The sequence below is a fragment of the Aythya marila genome (genome assembly GCF_965140915.1).
Source record: "Aythya marila genome assembly, chromosome: 7".
Classification (NCBI taxonomy): domain Eukaryota; kingdom Metazoa; phylum Chordata; class Aves; order Anseriformes; family Anatidae; genus Aythya; species Aythya marila.
Window position 1 is genome coordinate 36,363,828 of NC_139048.1, and position 17,063 is coordinate 36,380,890.

Below are 17,063 nucleotides of genomic sequence, written 5' to 3' on the forward strand. Positions count from 1 at the left end.
CGAAAAAAAAACCTTATCACAATGTCAGATTCTAAACTTAAAATTATTTCCTCCACATTTTTATGCTTTACCAACATCAGTTTAATTTAAAAAAAAAATAGTAGTTAGACTTTAAAAGTGATTATATGATAACATGTACAGATAAGGCAAGATACAATGTTAATACAGTGCTTAAAGTCTAAATTATGAATATTTCTAAAATGCAGAAGCTTGCTTAGGAAGACACATTACCTTCACAGCACTAGTGTTATTTTGTGACCCTCTGACAATGACTGTAGCACCATACATTCGAGACCGTTGTTTAAAGGAAACTGAAATATTGTATGTCTGAGATATATGCTGAATTGTGGGAGAATTAGGATCTGGGATTGGTTGCAGAATTCCAGCAATAGGCAATTCAAACATGAGTACCAATGGAAGCAGCTCCTAGAACATTAAAAAGAAAATATCAAAAACCTAAGTCATTCAGTGAAATTACCACAACGTGCTTACTGAATCATAATGTATCAGTCAGTGATAATTAAATTGATATAATACACTCTATGCAGCATCCATTTGTAAAAACTTTATCTTGCGTTCAAAAAAGGCACTGCTTTTCCAAGGAAACAAGTTTTGTTTTGTTTTGTTTTCCCTCATGTTGTTTGTTTACTTTGGGTGGAGTTTTTTTCTTTGTTTTTGATCCAAAATAACAGAGTCTTTTGCAATTATGCAGCAGTCAAAGTTCATTGCCTGTATTTATCCACATGGACCTATAGACATCAATATTTGTGAACATTCACAGGGAAGCTTCTTCTCTGTCATGGATTAATTAGAGCTCTGAAGTCAGTTACGAAGCTGCATACCATTGGTTTCTTTCATGACTGTCAAGACCGAAGATTTATGTGACACACCTGACTACAGTTGTGAAAAAATCCATTTATTGGACTTAGTATCCATGCCACAATGCACATACAATCAAAACTAGAAAGCGAAGACAAGAAAGTGCTGTGAGTAGAAAAACAAATCAAACTCCAAGTTACTTAAACGGTTAAAATTAAAAAGGTTGCAGTTGCTTTTCTTAACTCAGATTCACACCGGATGGCTGAGCTCCTACAGACCATCTCTGGAGTGTAAATTAAGATGCAATTTTAAGTACAATATGGGATACTTTACTTCATGCTTGTACTGTAGACTCTGCGTTCAAGGTCCACCTCGGACTAGTTAAAGATTTTGCCAGAACGTGAATCACTTTTTTTAATACCCTTTGCATATTACTCATACAAATCCTCACACTTGTTCTTATATTTTTGCTGTCAGAGGACAGAGCAAGACAACGTTGGGGTTCTCAAACCTCTACTGCAATATTTTCCTTTAAGGTGTTTTCACAGGAACGTTATACTGAAATAGGCTATTACCCGAATTCTAACTCTTGCAGACTCCACTCCAGCTGGCTGTCCTGCAATAGACACCTGGAAAAGTAAGGATATAGAAAATATTGCATCACATTTTCAAGTGAGGCATTTGAAAATATATTCAAATACCTATGTTTTCTTTAAGTATCAACATATCACATCTGGTGACATCCTAAGTGTTGTCTGAATAGTAGATAAAAATTTAATTCTGTTAAAAAGAAGAAACTTATCTATAAATGTTGTAGCATGTTAGGTTACGTAAGCTTAACCAACTAGAAGAAATTTATCAAATGATCAACACAGCAGTTTGGATCAAATAGTAGAATTACTATTGTATGCAGGAGCTCAATAATCAACAACAAATATTTTCTTGGATGTTTTGAAACCATCATGTTTTGCTGAACAGCCACTGGGATGCACAAGACGGATTCTAAATACTAGGATGAAAGATTTGAAGGTTAACTTTTCTCTAATGTTAGCTTTACAAAAGATATCCAAATCAGGTACAATGACTTATTAGAATAAACTATTAGAATAGAACATTCATTTTTGCTAGCTATCCATCAACTTTAGTGTTCAAAAAAAGTTGCATCATGAGCCAAAAGCACCAAGAAATTACATATGTGCTAAGCAAGTCAAGATTTGAAGAAAAAAAATGTACAAAGGCTTTACTTTTCATACTGTTTCTCTAGTAGAACGCTCACACTAAGTTGTTGATTTCTGTACACTCAAAATAACTTCAGTTGAAAAAATAAAATGACTCACAAATCATCATAAATTGTTCCCACTCGTTTATCAAGTTTTGTTTATTTAGGAAGTCCCATGCTTTCCAAAAAGTGTAAATATAAATCTTACTTTCCTGAACATGAATTCACTACCCCTCTCCACCACCCCAAAGAAAACCAAATAAGTAAAAGAAGTTTAGAAAAGTCATATTTCATATTCTCAGCATCTACATTATAAATAAGTTTAAATACATATATTTATTAATTAAGATACACTCGTTTTTATAAAAATAAAAGCTATATACACACGCACACACTTACTTGGTTGCTTTTTTCCGCTTGATTATTCCTATTTGAATCTGGAAAATGAATATGGCATCCGGTTTCCTCCATCACCTTTTTAATATTATTGCCACCTTTACCTATCACATGAGAATGTTCTGTATGCGAAACATCCATCTTCAAGGTTACCCGGTTGCTCTGGAAATCAAACAACCATGATTAGATTTATTAAGTGCAGAACCTGAGTATTTTATAATAATTTAGCTTCAAGAATGACATTGAAAATTGCATTTCCAAGCATTTTTCTAGTGGCTTAGCTTCTGCTCAAGTAAGACGCTTTTAATATGGATAAGAATCAGAAGCTAAATCATTAATATTTTCTTTCCAATATGGAAATATGGAAATTAAGGTACATCTTCAAAAATAATGTCTAAAGCTTTTAAAACACGCCCCAGATTTTATGAACAGTGACTTCAATGTCCTTCTGCAATCCACTCTAATTTGTTTGAATCCTGTGGTGTTTCAATTGCAGTCACACACACCTGACTGATCTGAAAGGATCATATGATGACAAGTTCAGAAAAAATCAGAAAGCCAAAGGACCTAAAAATAACCTTTCTTCCACCCTAAGCCAACACACCAAATTTTTCTGGTGCATCAATTTTTGAAATATACAGGTAATGTTATTAAGAATAGCTGTAGACGCTACCTGTTAACAATAGACCTAATAGTTACTCAAAAAACCACACCTTTCACTGGTGAGCTCCTTTTGGCAATCTGTTTTGAGTACCAAAGAGCTGGCATACAACTATGCAGAAGCTGCATACACTGTTCCTGAAAAACTTGCCATTAGATGAAATAAAAATTTGATATAAGACTCTTAGCCAAATACTAGAAATCTCAAATTCTGGTCTGGATTTTTAAATTAGATGCTTACTGTAATATTTAACACCAAGTTGTAAAAGTGTTCCTAAAATTAAATTTCAAGCATAACTAGCATTTTGAAGTCCATTAATAAAATTATTTTCTTTTTAAAAGTGTCTCATCATTTATATCAGAAGTAGCCAATATTGCCAATGAAAGACATCAGAAAAATCCTCCTTTTGAGAAAGAACATTTGTCTTCAGGAACGTTATCAAGAAGTTTGGGGATTAGAAGGGATGTTTAGCTTGCTTCTGCTTCCTACAATGGAATACAGACCATGTGAACTCACGTCACTTCTAACCTGAGTACCTGCCAGTTTCCAGAAGTCTCCAGAATGAGTAGTTCTCAGAGTTCTCTGTATTCTCTGTTTTTCATTTTCCTCCCCTGGGTAATCCAATCCAGCCCGGGTACTCCTGGGTGTGTGTCACTACCTACCACTGCTTGCTCACTCCCACTGCAGTAGTGCAGGGACCATGCAAGTTCTCCCAGGACACAGCACCATCTTCACATCTTCCCCAGACACAGAGGTATGCCTTTTGCCTCTTGACCAGGTCCTAAACATTTGGCTTTTCTTTGGGCAACGTGCAAACGCATCTGCCTTCTACATCCTCTTCTACATCAATTTCACCACAGATTTAGGGGTTAAGATGTCAAAGTAAATTTTTTCCTTACTTTTGTGTCCAGGACAGACATGATTTTCTCTTTAGCTTCTTTAACATTTTCCTTTTTTCCAGAAACTTTAATATGGGGATCTATAAAAGAAATAGATACTTGTAAGAAAAAACAAACAAGAAAATATGTCAAAACTTCCCTCACTATTTCAACAATCGCAATCTGAAAACAAAGCATTTTCAAATCTTCCAGAACCATTTGTACCCATTAACTATAGTTTATTGATAAATAGTACCACCAACCTTTGGGATTCAGCTAAAAAAAAACAAAAAAACAAAAAAAAACCCATTTTTCAATACATTCACCCCCCACTAAGATTACTAAATGAGTTTATTAAATACGCTAACCAACTTTAAACAAATAAAACTCAAATGTCAAGTCCAAGTCTCAGTATTAAAAATATTAATCCGCAATGCAGATAGCGAAGCCACCACGTCTTCTCAAAAAGTAGTAACAGAGAGGGCAAGCAAAGAGCATTTTGACAGCCTCACTTAAGCTTCTAATGGAGACAACATCTAAGAGGGGAAAAAACCAAAACCCTACCAAACCCTTAAGCATTACTACATTATTTAATTCATTCCTGCAAATATCCTCTTCAGTCTTAACTGGCAATAAAAAAGGTGCTCTGCCAGAAGCTTTCTAATTGAATCTATCAAATCAAATAATAAATCAAACCTCTGAAGTGTCCTGTATATGCATTAGGATTTTCTATTAAGCTAAATATCCAAGAGTAACACCAGCTGATAAAAGTTTTAGCCTTGTGAAACATAAAACTGCGGTTCCACAACACAAATCAGTCTGCATTATATCTTTCAGACCATTGTCTTTAAAAATGAGAACGTGTTGTGCTGAGCTAACACGTAGACTTTCACTTAAGTGGAGTATCAATCACTCCAAGTGTGAAAATCACACATTATAGCTGGTGTAGCAGCACCATCTGCTGTCCAGAAGCATAAAGTACCACAATGTAAAATTTATCAACATCAGACACCAGCCTCCACCCAAATCTCTCCGTCTCAGATACAGTTCTGCAGGTGGGATCTGGTCTGTTTCTCTTGCCCTAATTCTGGAATAAATTTCCTTTTTCTCCTGTGATGAGGTCAACTGCTTTCCTGAAAAAAATAAGCAACAAAGAAACCCTCTTCTAGCTAATGAATGATAAATTAATCTAATTCATTATGCTAAACACCTCACATAAAAGTAAATGTATGTAACTTGTATGTATTTTCAATGGCAGGAGAAAACAGTGTAACAACATATCTGCCTTTCCCATCATCTCAGCAACTGAAATAATTTCACTACTAAAGAAATGCCAAATAATACAACTTCAAATTGTAAACCTGTTGTATTCAATTGAAAACTGGGTATGTTTAAACTATGCCTGAATACTCTTCTGTTCCAACAATAAAAAACTAGGCTTTTACCACTGGCAAGTTTTGAACACATTCAGCTGGAGATACAGAAATACTGAACGAACAGCAGATTCACTGCCAATTCTCATGAAAGTCAGGAAAGTGCAGTATTTTCAGTTCTGAGAAGCAGATATCTTTCATTTTTTATTAAAAATAGAAAAACTGCAGTCGCTAAAACATGGTATGCGCACAGAATCTAACAGAAGCTCTGAAAATCTGCTGCTTCAGCCTTTTCACAACAAAGTATAAAAAAAGTAGTCTTGAGGGCAATTTTTCTTTTCTGTTTTAAGTTGACAGTAAGCCATGTGGTTCTAATGTGTTTAAGCTGTGAATGATATTTGAAGTGGATGTTGCAGGCAGAAATTCCCAGAAGCAGATTCTAGCACACGATGTATGCTCCAAATGCTCGTTAGAGGCAACCAGGAAAAACACAAAACCGAAGGAAGAACACTTTGGGCTGATTTGCAAATATTTGTAAGCCCTGTATTTTAATAGACATTTGGGTCTCAAGTATGAGAAGCATCTGGAATCACATCTAGCATCCCATAGCTTTTAGTACCAAAGAAAAGTATTACTAGTCTGTAATGCTATTTATTCATCCATAGGTGAAAATACATTTCAGGATGCTTTTTTTTTTTTTTTTTTTTTTAAATCCCCTTTTTTGTTAATACTGTCAGCTTCAGAAAACAACAACAACAACAAAAATCCTGTACTGGTGCACTTAAGCTTTCTTTGTTCTTTATAGTGGGGAAAAACAGCTCAATTCCTCACTTAAAAAACAAAAAACCCACTGATGCCAGCGACAATTCCAAAACATGCTAAGAAGTCTTTCAAAATTGGTCTTAAATGCCCTCTCCTTACTTGACGACTTCTCAATGACACAGTGGTTGGTAATGGATATGAAGCAACTTGTTTTTAAGTTACCCAAATTCCTCCTCTGAGGCTTGCTCAGTCTTTCCTTCAAGGAAATACAGTTTTGATATGACATCTCAATTGAAATCTTGCATTAAAAAAAAAAAAAAAAAAAAACACACAAAAAAAAAACCCTTAACTTTCAACAAACAGATTTTTGAATTGGCTTTGGAGGAGTTGCGAGTGCCCCGAAACGATGCCTGGCCTCCAGGCAAGCTGACAGATACCCACCCATGTGACACTGAACTGGCGCACAGAAACAGATCACTAATTCAGGAATTGCTTAAGAGTTCAGAGGGGCAATTAGATTAGATTAGCATCATTTTCTGTATATTACAGACATTTAAATTTCTTAAATATACCTCTCCAGGGAATCACTTAAATTGTTTACTTCGCAGTTCCTCTACAAAACATGTAGAAGTGGAGAACTGTCTGCTCTAATGATTCATCAGTTTCAGCCTCCCAAACGTGTACCTGGTTTCTGTCATGTTTTTCACTTATATTCAGTGTTTCTTCTTCTACCTTTTTTTTCCCACTGAGATTCAAGAACAGCATTTTCTTCCAGGGAAGGTACCTATATGCAATCAAGTCACTCTATCGTTACAATCGTTTTTTTTTTTTTTTTTTTTTTTGAGGCAAAGCCTAAATACTTGCTTGTCAAATCATTACAAACAAGCTAGAAAAGCTTTTTTTTTGTTTGTTTGTTTTGTGTTTTCTTGGCTGAATAGTACACTTTCAAACTAAGAGACTTCCTATTTCTGTTTTTAAACACTATAGCAGGTTTACTAGAGGGAAATCAAAAGACAAGTTTCTCCCAGGCTTCCTGCAAGCCCAGGTACACAGTACAGACCAGGCTGCATTTGACCTGAAGTGTCTGCCAGCAGAGAAAATCCGTCACTACTGAAATCAGCATTTACCTGCTATTTCAACTTTTTTTGTTAATCCAGACTATTTGATGCGAAAGCCTGAAACTGCATAGTATCTATGAATTGTTTTCACTGAGTAGAATAAAATAGCATGCCATGTTTTTTTATGCATCAATACAGGGGAGTAATTAAAACATTGACTTCGGCTTCTTAAATATCTCCTGAAGCTGCTGCCATCAATACGGAGCCAAATACCTTAAAAATCTTTGTTCCAAACAGTTTCTGCTTTTCAGCTCCATAAACTCAGTGTTGGTCAGTAACTGCATATGGCAAGCAATACCCCTCTGCTATTTTATTTACATAAGCTGAGGTTGAACACAAAACTTTTCCATGCCACCTATTTTCTAACATGCAAGTATTTATTTCATGCATTTACAGTTACATTTTGAAGTTTATTAAAAAATTACTATCTTACCTCTATTGAGACAAAAAAACATTTGTTGGATAAAGCTATACACTTAATATTTGAAATACCTGCACAGTACAAACATCACAGTGCATTCTCATCAGACAAAGCCCAAAATAAGATAATTAGTACTGTTTGAAGTGTGAAGATGATTGTCAGGCAAAAAAAAAAAAGCAGAGCAGGTGTAACGAATCTATAATACTGTCAGGACAGATGAGCATAAAAATCACCCTCCTGCCAGTGTCTAGACTTAACTGATTCACTATAGCAGGTGCACGGGGTCTTAGCCTGCCAGAGACCACCACTTCATAAGGAGCAGGTTGACTACTTCCCACAGAGCTGGCTCTGGTGAGACTGGGACATCACAAGGTCATTTTTTGCCCAGATGACCACTGCATCCAATCATCAAGGTGCCATGGCCTATTCCATCCTGAGGCTTCAGGATAACATTGGTTTGTGCACCTACCTCCCCCTGCCAAAACACTTTTGAACATATCAAATCTTAACCCCGTATTTATCAACTCTCCTGCCTGGAAGTATGCTTAAATATATGTATAATTACAGCAGAGAACAGATGCTTACTACGAAAATATGAAAAAAGAAAGCAGGCACTGAATCTTTCCAACCTATCTGCCACATAGCACAAAGGCCTCAGAAGCAATCTGCATGCTGAAAACATGCAAAGCTCTAATACTTCACTACACATGTACTATCACAACTGGAAAAGATTTTGACTTATAAAAAAAACATTTAATGTCTTGTAAAATGTGAAAAAATTGCTCTATGGTAATTTACCTTGTAATATATTTTGACATAAAGTATCTTCCGTAAGAATGGAAAAGACATTTTACTTTAACAGATTATTTTCCTTCAAGATTGGGGGAATGTTTATATAAAATAGAAAGCTAAAGTTGCACAACAGAAAATGCTGGAAGTTTTTCTCAACAGTCTTCATTTTGCCAGACTCCTGCCTTGAAGTGGCCTTTTATTGCTCCTCTCCTCAAATTCCTCATTCCACACTTTGGCAGAGTTTCCAGCTCCTCTGTCCACAGCTACACCAGCAAGCCTCCAGCTTTTTTGCTACTATTGTGTGCAGCATTTCTGTAAACAAAGTAAAATTCCTCCAAGCCAAAACACGTCTGTGCCAGTGCAAGCACATCTACACTAACTTCTGCCAGGCAAAAAGTATTTCAAATAATTAGACATCTAACTTGCAGGCCTCTACTGTAAATCAGACATTACATTTAACGGGCAAGCTCTTCAGACCACAACTATGCATCTAGCTTGTTTACAGGCTGAACAGACTTAAGTTACAGAAAATCCACTATTCTAAAATTAGCTGGGCAACTGGGCAACAGGAGGGCAGATGACAGTCATTCACAGTAAGCAGCTGATTAGGATCTGAATAGCCCATACGTATCACTGAATCTGAGCCATTTGAAGAAAAAAAATACAGACTTAAGAGACCTGGCATTTTTAAGAAGTTATGAAAGTAGCAGCCCAGAACGTACTAGCAAAAATTCAAACTATATGAAGGGAAAAAAAGAGAAAGTCAAACTCACATATGGAAGTTGGTGTGTTCTCAAAAAGAAAGAGCACATTTACACTACAGCAACAAGATGAAACAGGTCTATAAACCACAGAATTATTCAAAAAAAGGTCAAGTAGAACTTACTATTAATACAGAAAAAAAGGATACTTAAATTGAAAAATATTTATTCAATGCTTTTAAATAAATTTGGAAATACTGCGTATAAAGTTGTTACAGTGGATATTCACTGGCTGAACAAGATGGATTGATGTCAATAGCTAAAATAGACTTGAAACAGGCTCAATCTATTCCCATGGAGAGCAGCATTAAGGAAAAAAGCATGCAGCAAATGCTCGTGATTAAGGGCATATGCAAATGAATTCAATGGAGTGAGAAAGGCAATTTGTCATTTGGGCACTTCTCGCTGTTGGCTGATCAGTTTAGAGGACTTCTCACACTCCCAATGTATTCACTTACCTCCCGGTATCTAAACCGCAGAGGAAATCAAGCTACTGATACACTGAGGGAGAATGTGGGGGTCATTGCCTGGTGCAGACTTTCCTGTACCCTCAGATGTATCGCTTAATGCCACGAGGTTGGGCTTCTGGTTTAGTTTGTTCTTCCCCCCTGTAGTTGAAGTCAGCCTGCAGCATTATCATATCTGAAGAAGATTTCAGCCGGCTAACTTGGGCATCATCAAAAGCCCAGCCAGAGCACCACAAAACTCAACATGGGCTGCAAGCAATTAACAGTGTCTTCAGAGCAGACATATCCTGAGGCTCTGGGCATTCTGGGGGATCTATTTGTTGTGGAGGAACAGCTGATTATGAAATGTCCTTGTGAAGAGCTAGAACCAATGCCTATATCCATGCATGTGTTTGAAAAGCTTTTTCTTCTCAGATCTTTTTGACTCTTAACTTTCCCTCTTCCTGGCATTTAACTCCAAGCCTTCTTTAGAATTTCTGTTCTACCTGGAGTGTGACAAGGAGAGGGAACAAAAACTGAGTATTTGTGGCACTGCCACAGCTCTTGCATTTCAGCTGTGGTTGTTCAGTCACCTGAAGAACATTAGATCTCAGAGCATTACCTGTCAGTCCTGCACTATAATGACTGTATGATGGTGAAGTCTGCTATCCCCCCTCCTTACTTCCCAGCATTTATACAAATACATGGATACACATGTACACGGGTGGGTCCACCTGACTGCTGATTCTTGAAGCAGGGGCTGGGTAAAGCAACCCTGACACGACACCCCCTCACTCCCCTCCAAACAATGAATTGAAGAAACACCGTGCAACTTCTGCTAGAGGTGAGAGCATCTTGTTTATCAGATTCCATAATGTGCATTATATACGGGAGTTTAAACAAGAACTTTAAAAACTCTAGCAGGCTACTTCAAATAAAAGCTGTTTGATGTAACATTACAAATAAAAAAGAAAGAACAAAATCAGGTGCACTTCTGCATCAAATCATAGCTGAATCCTACATTCAGATCTCCTAGCAGCCTTGAAATGTCACCACGGAAAACCAGAAATTAAAGTTCAGAAAGCCTAGAATTAAGTGACAATCAGCCAGATAAATCAGATAAGCTTAAAAAAGATTACCTGTACAATTTATTATATTTGGAGAAAACCTATTGATGACTGGATTCGGATCCAGTGACAGAGGAAATGAAGTTGAAAAGGCTTCTCTTAAAGCACAAGCAAAGAGGCAAGACAAGGGAGAGGTAACAGAACAGATGACAAATTAAACAGAAAGGTGACTGGATTTGAAGGGAGAAGGGGAAGGCCAAGGTGGAGAAGAAGACCTGAAAAGAAGAAATGAGAATGAATTAATTGTAGTCACCTGGAGAGTTCCATTTCAGACACACAATTTTCATCTCCGAGCACTTTTCTTAACATTAATTTCCTTATTTTACTTTTTCTAAACATAATTTTTAGGGACATTTTGTAACTGCATTCAGCCCAGGCCATCAATGCTGACACTTCTTGGACAGTTAGTTGATTTTCAGCCTTTCCCCTGAAAGGCCAGCCCAAGCAAGGCAGTCCCTCAGCAGGACCCAAGTCTGTTATGCCTTATTTTTCCAGTATGGAGCCAATGAATTCATGGCTCATTACTTAAATGTCTGTTGCCATTGTATCTCAAAGCACAAATGCAGAACCACAATGCTTGGGAAAGAAAATAAGAAATAGAGGAAAAAAATAGGAATTTAAGCCATCTCTTAAACTTAATACTATGAAAGACAGCACCATTATATTTTAACTGCACATATGGTCAAATTCAAGGTAACAATTCTGATGTATAAGCCTGGAAATCATTTTAGATTTTGTACACCCATACTCACAAAAAAAAAAAAAAACAAACACAAAACAGTAATGGTGGCCATGCTTTGCTAAATAAAAGGGGAAAAACATTGTAACACCTGACTTGTCAGCCTAAATGCTAGCCTTAGGCTCAACCTGCTTTGCAAATTCTCCCACATCCAAATCCAACTACATTTACTTTGCATCTTTATGCCTGCAGGTTACTGCTGCTCCTTTTAATGCCTTATGGCTCTAGCTGACTGCATTCCACTGTGCGCCCTGTGTCTCACACAGCCATCGGGATACAGCATTAGCATTAATTTTGTGGTTGGAACAGGAGGATGCAGCCAGCCTTCCAGCAAAGAATACTGCACTGGTTACACCTGCGTGTACAGGACAAACACAACTCTCCTTCTGAGAATCCCCAAAAATCAAAGTGAATCAAAGACGGAACAAGCTGGTTCTTGACACTGCGCTGGACACTTGGTGGCTAAAGCCAAAAATAATTAAAGGTACCATTTTTGGTTACTATTACAAATATTCCCTCACTTATGTGCTTTTTGCACTGTGGAAATATTGTACTAACAGATCTCCCTTTCCTGGATTAAATTATTTAAAGGTTCTTCTTTTATCTGCATTTCTGAAGAACGTGGTGAGGATCTTCCTGCCCTCTCCTTACTGAGAGCAATGCCAAGTCCAACACAAAAAACGAACACCATTTGAACCACCTTCTTGAGAGCTAAGTAGCAGCAGCTCCAGGAAGTACATGGAAATGATTCATATTTCTAGTTGCAGCAAGGCACAGTCAGGTCATGCATTACGAGCGTGTTGGCCTTCCAAAGAGTACCCCAGCCTCCCACCCCAACCCAAACACAGATAAACACACACCAGGGAGCACTCCACCAGCTGCCCAGGAGCAATCTGGAGTGCAATGAGCACAGTGACAAGATGCAGCATCCCACAGAGGAGCAGGGCACTCCAGTGGGGTCAGCAAACAGCCTCTGTGAGAGCAGGAAAACAGAGACGTGTCCTGATGAGCTAATGCTGGAGACAGTTTGTAAATAACTTTTACTATGGGGGAGAAAAGTGACTCTTTTTAAAAGATGTCAATGATTTATTGCTCATAAATCCTAGTGTGTGTTGTGCCAATATCACCTGCCTACACTGCATTGGTGCACAGAGCATGCACAGCGCAGAATGGCAGCAGCACAGTGCAGGGGCTCTTACATCCCTGACAACCCAAAGCTCCTGTCTAACAGCACACTGCCTAATACTGATTTGATGTTTTAGTAGACTCATAAAAACAAACTCAAGTTCAAACAGAACATGTTCAGTGCCCAAATCTCACCTACTTGTCTACCAGATACAAATTACATTGGTTACAATCTATCTAGATGCTAAGGAAGAAAAATCTGCTTAATCCTTTTACAAAATCGTATGGTGGCAATCATTTTATTTCTAATGCACAAAGTCACATTATTGCTACATATTACATTTTTAAATATTGGGTTTGAAATTTGAGATGTAATATCAATATATATTTTAAAATTATGGTAATGTTGAAGTGTATAAAATTTGACTCAAAAATAGTTATGACTTTTGAAAATGTATTTTAAAATCACTGGGTGTTTTTATCTGAAAGCCAACATGGTAATATAATAGCTGGAGACCTTTTTCCATGACTTACTGCTATACAAGCTCTAATCTCCACAAAGAAAATAATTAACTTAGACGGAAGGTAGAAACACTGCTTCCCCTAAAGCCACCTGTGATGGGCCTCATCAGGAAAGAAAAGTAATTTAGAGGCAATTATTTGATCTGTGAAAGCTTCAGGATGCTTTTATACAGAGAATTTCTAATGTAAGTACCAAATTACACATTCTAACCTAATAATTATCTGCCATTTCTTTGTTCTTAGCACAGTAATATTTATGTTGCACTGTAACAGTTGAAAATCTTGCATTAGAAGGTAATTCTGATTTAGGAATACTAAATTCTCTGCAGAATAACAGGCAGGGTGCCACTGATATGGGAAGTGAACCTTCATATCCTGAAGACCAATGACCTCCCTAAAATTTCTTCTGTTTAACAAGGAGTTCATAGCAAGTAAACAACACACTGCTCATGCTGTTTCTCTGAGGATAATTTTTCCAGGCTTTGCTTAACAAAATTACCTGAAGCAAATGTCAAGTCTTAGCTTTTAAATCAGCCAACCAGACCTGAGCTGTTCCAGTGAACTTGCTCTGCATCTCTTCTGTTCATCTGTCTCCAGCATTAGCCCAATTGCAAAGCTCATCTCTGGAAAATTCATCTCCTGTTGAGCACCCATGCAATGTCAAATTCAGCAAAATCACTCTTATCTCTGCGTGCCCCAAATCTGAGTTCATATAATATGATGGGCTCACAGAGAAGACCAGTCAGTCTCTAGTTCACAAGTACACCGTATAGAGCACATTGCCAGGTACCTGCTAAGGGCAGGAAAGGCTTTAAAAAAAATAAAATCCAAGAACAACACATAAGCTAATGCCAATTTTTGCTGAAAGATTGTGACAAATCTGTATCTCCGAGTAATTTAATTACAATAACATGAGTTTGTATTACCACATTCCAGGGCTTGAAATTTTAGTTTTACTACAGTTATTGCCAAGCACTCTTACTGGACATTAAGGCCCTTGATAATTCCCTTCATAACACAACTGTGCTTGTATTTTGGCTCTGCTTTATCTCCCAACTATAAGCAAGTTGCACCAGAACACACAACAAGCCCTAAGCAAAAACAGGAAAGTTTAAAACCTTGTTAGCCTAGAACTTTGTTCCTGCTCTTCATACAGAAATAACCACAGTTCAAATAACTTTTCTATAGATTTACTTAAAGTTCCTGGGCTTCTTTTTTTTTTTTTTTTTTTTTAAAAAAAAAAGGACACATTCCCACCTGCTGCCTTGCTCACTGCTTAGAGATTGTTTTCGTAGATCATAAACGTGACCAGAAAGTACTGTATGTTTCTCTGAGCCAATACTAGTTCGTGATTTTGCATTTTTGTGTAGAAGCAGGACTAGATACAGGATAAGCACCAAGCGTGGAAGACTCAACAATTTCACCACAAACAAGATAAAAGACTCCAGCAAATGTGATTTTCTTTGAAAGGTTTCTCAGTTGTCACCTACATTGCACGCGAAGCAGGGAGCATTAATTGATCTGTCTGCTTTCTGAAGTGGCAGCAAACTGGAGGCTTGTATAAATAGCTCCAGTAAATGAACTGTGTGCTGCCAGCTGCTGGCTCAAGGGATGCTGTGGATTTGTGCGTGTCAAACTGCTCTGATCGAAGAGAATTGACATGAACTCCCATGGCCATGTTTTGCATGGCCTGGGACAGTCTCTTCTGTTCATTTATTTATTGCAAAACAGGGAGGAGTCATTTATGCCTGGGTCAGCTCCTCCAGAAACAAAAGAAATAAACGAACTTGTGATCTAAACACAACTGCTCTTTAATTTTTAAAGTACACAATTACAGGGTTTGAGGATTTTTCTTCAAAATATGAGAAACAGTTTGCACTGACAGTTTCTCATTTATGGAGAAAGTTAACAAAAAGCAGATGCAGCTCATAACACAGAGCCTGCAATACATGCTGTAATTAATCTGGCATTCCAAACAATAAACAGTGTCAGCAAGAGACTTGCTTTAAATCTTTAAGTCAATTATGGACTGATAGCCTTAGCAACACATTCAGGAAAATATTTACCCATTTACAAAGCTGTGTTAAGAGGAGCCGTAGTTAAGCTGCTGTTCTGCAGGTAGCCCATCGGTTAATTTGAAGCTCGGCAAGCAGTGAGTATGTGAGGTGAGTACTTGGAGAGCTATTGAAACCACTAAGATCCTTTCCCTCAATTTACTCACAAGCCAAACATCATAAAGACAGAAAAGAGCAGAACTTATCCAGCTTCTTCTCAGCCTGATGACAGCAACCGCCCATGGAAGAGGGAGCGGATATTTTGTGTGCATGCATGCACGGGTCAGATGACAAAATACACAGATATCATTACTCCTAGCAAATTCTGAATAGAAAGTAGTGAACTATAAGAAACTTGGGCCTTCAGGTACAGAACAGGTGGTGGCAGCAGCTGTTTCATCTGAGATCTTGAAAAACTCAGTCTTTTTTCTCCACATTCTGCATTTCCTATTTCAAGTAAAAGCCTTCCAGCCTTAGCTTTCCACTAATTGTTTGTCTACAGCAGGAAAAAAAAAATAAAACCCCTTTCTAGCATCCCCTACAAATCTGTCCAGTCAATTCAAGATAGAAAAACACAGAGCAACAGCTGTGGACAAACAACGTAAAACAGCTGAAAATCGTCCCCACAGTTTAGCTGTCTAAATATTTGTGTCAGAAGACAAGTTTTCCATTCAATGCAGAAAAGTCAAAGTGAAAATTCCAGCTCTCAAGTACAGTCAAATTCAAAGAGTAAACACTGAGAATTCAACCAATAACGAAGTTATGCCATATTCAAGAAGCTGCTTTCAAATTGTTTTACTCTAACAAAATTCAGCCAAAATTGTTTTTGTTTATTGCTACCACCAGGCATAGGAGTCAGTCATCTGCAAGCACAGGACAAGTCAACCATGCCAAAGATGCTGCTTGAGAGAAGCTCAAAACCATGATCTAGCACCAGTGTGCTGCAATTCCTGAATGCCAATATTTCAATTACATTCTTATGTACTCTGCTGTCCAGGTAGACCTCTACCCTCCTGCTAAAAAAAAAAAAAAATTAAAATGAAGAAGGTCAGAGAGCAATGAGAATGAGCCCAATACAACACCAGGAAAAGAAGGTTTGCAACTTCAACGCCTTTTCAAAATGAAACTCCTTTCAAAAGCCTTGGTTGGACAAACACAGCAAATCTGGCTACCCTGACACCCACAGCCAGGACAGCAGAGCATCCTCTGCTTGGTTATAAGCATCGAGGCACTGTCAATGGCAGCACAGTAGTTGTGACACTGAGGTAGCAACCATACGTGGCTGGGGGTGCGAAATAAAATGTGAAGGAGACGAATAGATGCTAAAATATCATGGAGAATCCCCTCTGCAAGGAACACTCTCTCCAGCCCCAGCTCAGTGCTTGCTCCTTTTCTCTGCCAGCAGGTGAGAGCAGAGCAGCAGAGGACGGCACTTTCAGATACACATTTAGGAATCTAAATTTAAGTACTCAAACACAACTTACCAAGCATTCATTTTGAGCTGACTGTGGTTCAAGTTGGACTAAAACTGCAGAATAGGAAAGAGCAAAAATTATGCCAAAAAACCTGTCTGTTAGCTTTTCCTCCATAAAATCCAAGAGAAATCTCTTCTGTGACAGAAATGTTTGCTTCCAATCCTGTACTAAGCAGATGCTGATAACAAGTGACCTCTCCTATTCCTACATAACATTTATTATTACCTTTTAAAATATACACAAGAATATTTTTAAACTCTTCCTACTTCTTATTTTCAAAGCATGCACTCTGCTTTTGAATGTCAATAGTATTCTGTTGCCTTGATGCCATTCATGCAGCATGTCAGAAAATTTAGCAGAAAGGAAGGTGCTACA

General features: G+C 37.6%; 1 protein-coding gene across 2 annotated transcripts in view; it reads right to left on the bottom strand.

Annotated features, from left to right (window-relative positions):
• The window catches only part of BICC1 (BicC family RNA binding protein 1), a 97,278-nt gene that overhangs the window by 22,996 nt on the left and 57,219 nt on the right, over positions 1–17,063 (bottom strand). For both annotated transcript variants that reach the window (XM_082764835.1, XM_082764834.1), the window contains exons 4-7: positions 3,995–4,074; positions 2,438–2,596; positions 1,395–1,448; positions 232–426 (exon numbers count right to left, since the gene is read on the bottom strand). In XM_082764835.1, coding sequence (XP_082620961.1) covers positions 232–426; positions 1,395–1,448; positions 2,438–2,596; positions 3,995–4,074 — 488 coding nt within the window. The remainder of the gene's footprint in view (positions 1–231; positions 427–1,394; positions 1,449–2,437; positions 2,597–3,994; positions 4,075–17,063) is intronic.